At 65.2% G+C, this 4,584-nt stretch overlaps 1 protein-coding gene across 1 annotated transcript; it reads right to left on the bottom strand.

The window, feature by feature from the left end:
- Nucleotides 1–3,452: 3,452 nt before the first annotated feature.
- Nucleotides 3,453–3,822, bottom strand: SMIM12 (small integral membrane protein 12). The gene has a single exon (XM_061449719.1). It carries the CDS (start codon nucleotides 3,731–3,733, stop codon nucleotides 3,455–3,457), a length of 279 nt encoding a protein of 92 aa, XP_061305703.1. The 5' UTR covers nucleotides 3,734–3,822; the 3' UTR covers nucleotides 3,453–3,454.
- Between the last annotated feature and the right edge of the window lie 762 nt (nucleotides 3,823–4,584).

Raw genomic sequence — 4,584 nt, forward strand, 5'->3', positions numbered from 1 at the left:
CAGGGAGGGATGAACGAGACGGGGAGGCTGGGAAAGGACTCGGCTGCCTCCACGGAAAGGGCAGAACTGGAGCCTGGGAAAACAGCCTGGGCTTTGGGACGGGAGGGAGCAGATGTCCCCGGGGACTGCAGGGGATGCACCGCTTGCTCTCCAGTGGAGCTGGGCTGAGCAGCCTCCGTGTCCCGGGGCTGCAGGGACACCGGCTGCCTGCATGTCCTGGGTGCTCCAGGGTGACTGCGCTGCTCCAGGATGGGACATGGGAGCGTGAGGCCCTCAGGCCCCAGAGCCCTCCCAGAGCAACATCACTCCAGGCCTTGCTGGCTCTGAGCAGCCCTTGTGCCAGCGCAGGGTCACTGTGTCCGTGCCCATGCAGCTGGTGCATCCCTGCTCTGACCTGACCGGACATCACCGAGCCGTGCCAAGCAGCTCCCACTCCTCCTGCCTGCACAGCAGCCCTCCCAGGCCTCTAGGCTGACCCCAACGAGCTGGGGCACAGCTCAGCCCTGCACAGCCCCAGTTTGCCCCATCCTGCCTTGGAAACTGCCACCTCTCCCAAGCTGTTTGTGATGGACCAGGAGCAAACCCAGCACCAGGAAGGGCAGAGACTCAGCCTGGAGGCTGCAGCAAGGCAGCAGCGCCATGACAAGAGCTAAAGAGCCAGCTTGCTGCTCCTGAGCCTGGGGCACGGCCACCATGGGCTGGGCAAGGACAGGCAGCACTTCTGCAGCTGCCAGATTCCACCCCTGCTCTATGGCACAATGCAGCCGGCCCCAGAAGCTGGACCAGCCCTGGGAGGATGCTCTCCCACAAAACACAGGCCTGGGGACAATGCAGTCCCACTGCAGCACCAGCTGTGCCATGCTGGGAACAGCTGGATTACAAAGGCCAAGGACTTGCACTTGAGGGGCTGTGTGCAGTTTCTTGCCATAATGGCTTATTCAACAAAGCTTCCTCGCTCTTCATGATCCGCTGTGCTGCTCACCCCAGCCCCGAGCGCCCGCCGGCTCCTATTCTTGTCCAGCCGGCGCTTCCCAGGCAGCACATTGTTGGGATTCAATGGGAGGAAGGGTGGGTTTACGGCACCAAGGCCTTAGGAGAAAGGCGACTGGGAAGCAGCTTCACCCCAGCCTGCGGGGACTTCACAGCCAGCGTCTGCCGCAGGGATGGACGGGAGACACATGGAAACCAGCGGGAAAGGCAGCAGGACCAGCAAGGCAGCGGTGCTGGGAGCAGGGCAGAGGCTCTCCAGTGAGATGCCGTCAGTGCCCGTGCAGCCACGTCGGGACTCAGCCCTTCCCAAGGGCACTGCAGCCGAGCAGCCCCCCCCGACCGACACCGCGTGGGCCCAGGGGAGGAAATGGGGCAGCGAGGCCCCGACAAAGCCCGATTGTGCCCGGCCGGGCCTGGGAACAGGCAGATCAATGGGCTATAAACAGCCGAGGGAGCCGCTCCGGCGCGGGGAACAAAGGCATTTCCGAGCTGGGTCCAGCTGGTTCCAGCTTGGGGGAAGGGACAGGACCATTCCCACCCCAGAGCACAATAGGGAACCCTCAACCAGGCTGGGGAAGCGCAAGGCCAAGGGCAGGGGCTACCTCAGGGCTGTGCCAAGGGAACCGTGGTGGTGGCACAAGAGGTGCAGTGAGCCCTAGTGCAGGAGGCAGCAGTGGGGCAGAGCTGGGACAGCCTTGGTGTCCTCCTGCACCTTCCAGCCCAGCCCCACGTGCCATGGCAGCAGAGGCCTGCGGCTTCCCGGTGGTGCCGGGCTCTGGGCCCAGCTGGAGGGCAGCGATCCAGCTGAGGAGAGCAGGTCGGGAGGTAAACATGGCCGGGCATGAAGCTGTCAGCAGGGCCCTGAGGAAGGGGGGCCGAGTGGTGGGAAACACCAAAGAGGCTGCTGACCTCCGGGCTTCGCACCAGACACGGCAGATTTATGGTCCCTGCGGGGGGAAGGCAGGGCCGGGGCAGAGCGGGGCCTCGCTCGGGCACCAGGGTTAAAAACAAGCTGGGAGGCAGCAATAACCACGCAGAGCCCAGGATAACCACCACAGAGCCCAGGATAACCACCACACAGAGCCCAGGATAACCATCACAGAGCCCAGGATAACCACCACACAGAGCCCAGGATAACCATCACAGAGCCCAGGATAACCACCACAGAGCCCAGGATAACCATCACAGAGCCCAGGATAACCATCACAGAGCCCAGGATAACCACCACAGAGCCCAGGATAACCACCACAGAGCCCAGGATAACCACCACAGAGCCCAGGATAACCACCACAGAGCCCAGGATAACCACCACAGAGCCCAGGATAACCACCACACAGAGGCCAGGATAACCACAACACAGAGGCCAGGATAACCACCACACAGCCCAGGATAACCACCACAGAGCACAGGATAACCACCACAGAGCCCAGGATAACCACCACAGAGCCCAGGATAACCACCACAGAGCCCAGCCCAATGGGACACCCCCCCCACCCCAGCCCCTGGGCCCTCACCGAGCCCTGCCACAGCCCTTCTTGTCTAGATAAGGAGCTGAGGGGAAGCAGACGATGTGGCTGGGGAGCTGGGATCTCGGTGCCTTCCCCTCCTTCCTGCCTGCCACCCCACTGCCAGGCTCTGAGGTCAGTGCCCATTAGGGACAATGATGGCATTTCTGCCAGGGTAGAAGGGGTTGAAAACACAGGGAGCAGAAGCACACCGTGAGCCAGGGCTGGGGTCAGGGGCTGGTGCAGAACACACAGAGGCCCAAGGACAGACAGAAGTTTATTCTGGCTGTTTCCATACAGGGCAGAGATGTCCCTGTTCTCTACACAGCAGCCCAAAGCCACCGCCACAGTGAGGGCTCCACCACAGAAGCAGGGCCAGGACTTCCACCTCCCCTGTCCCTCACTTTGAAGCCAGGGGATGACGCAGAGAGGGGCTCCCTGGAGATGTCCACTGCTGCGCAGGCTCCTGTGGGTGTGATGCGGTAGCGTGGTGCTGTGGTTGGGGTTGCAAAGAGCCATGGCAGAACTGTAAGCAGGGCAGCAGGTCCTCCTGAAGCCTGACCCCAGCCCCGTGTCACTCAGGGCCTTGCTTCTTCTATCCTCACACCACGGAAGAAACCAAACCTAAAGAGACGTGGGTGAAACCAGGCCCAGCGGGTTTTGTGCTTCGGCGGCTGGGACAGGCTGAGAGCTGCAGCCAGGTTCCACCTCCAGAGCACGGCTCCCTGCCCACCCTGTCCCACAGGAGGTCTGGGTGCTGTGTCTGGAGGCAACCCCCGAACCCCCGACCCTCTGGAGGGTTGCGGGGGGGGGGGGGGGTGTTAGCGCAGCGATGGGCACAGCGCGCTGCCCAGGCACGGTGCAGGCCAGGGGGTGTGGAAGGTGCCGGGGGAGTCCCCAGCCCGGTGCTGTGGGACGCAGCCCCGGGGCAGTCACTGCCGGGCTCCCGTTTGCCCGCATCAGCTCTTCTCGGGGCGGTTCCTGTTGAGCACGGCGCGGGGGGCGAACTCCAGCTTGTCCTTCAGGCTCACCACCTTGGTCAGGTCCTTGCCCGCGATCTCCTGCAGCGCGCGCTCCTCCCGCTGCTCCGAGATGCTCTTCTCGTCCTCGGCCGCGGGCGCCGGGTCCCCGCGGAGGGCCCGCTCCAGGTGGTAGCCCACCAGCCCCACCACGAAGGCCACCGGGAAGGTGACGTACGGCGCCTTGGAGCGCACGGTCGCCCACAGCACGGCCCACATGGCGCGGGGGCTGCGCCCGCCTCGGGGGCGGAACGCGGCGGTCACGGACCGGGACCGGGACCGGGCCCTCCCGCGGCTGCGAGGCGCCGGCGGGACAAGGCCGCACCGGTACCTCCGCACTGACCCGCAGGGGCTCGGGCCCGCCCGGGCCGCGCCGGGACCCCGGGGGCTGCCGCAGCCGGAGCCGGAGCCGGAGCCGGAGCCGCAGCCGGAGCCAGCCCCGGGAGGCCCCGCTCACCTCGGCCCGGCCGCCGCCGCCCGCCTCTTCCGGTCAGAGACAACAAGGGCCCGGCTGGGCCCCCCTGCGGGGCGGTGCTGCCCCCTGGCGGACAGCGCGGTGCTGGAGGAACGGCCCCGGCTGAGGCCGCCCCGCGGGAGGAGCGAGGGGGAGAACCGGGGAGATCCATGGGGAAATCCATGGGGAGATCCATGGGGAAATCCATGGGGAGATCCATGGGGAGATCCATGGGGAGATCCATGGGGAGATCCACGGGAGGGAACCATGGGCGAGACACACAGCAAAAGACCCGTGGGAGAGCCACAGGGAGGCCCACATGGAGAGACACACGGGGAGAGACCCACGGGGAGAGACACACAGTGGAGAAAGCCACTGGGAGACCCCAAGGGGTGATCTATGGGGAAAGACCCCCAGGGAGGATCATGGGGAGACACCCATGGGGAGAGCCACGGGGATAAACTCACAGGGGGAGAGAGCCACAGGGAGAAACCCATGGGGAGATCCATGCAAGTACCCACAGGGAGAGCCCCATGGGACGCCCTGCAGACACCCCCCAGCTGCCCCACAGCGAGATCCGCTCCCACCCCCCGACACGAAGGGGCAGTAGACGGGG

The sequence above is a fragment of the Pezoporus flaviventris genome, unplaced genomic scaffold, assembly GCF_033815535.1.
Source record: "Pezoporus flaviventris isolate CSIRO_AGI_PZ_B2104156 unplaced genomic scaffold, CSIRO_AGI_Pfla_v1 ptg000008l, whole genome shotgun sequence".
NCBI lineage: Eukaryota > Metazoa > Chordata > Aves > Psittaciformes > Psittacidae > Pezoporus > Pezoporus flaviventris.

What these genes read in the sequence shown, in the direction of transcription:
- SMIM12 (XM_061449719.1), bottom strand. Translation starts at nt 3,733, where the DNA reads ATGTGGGCCGTGCTGTGGGCGACCGTGCGCTCCAAGGCGCCGTACGTC.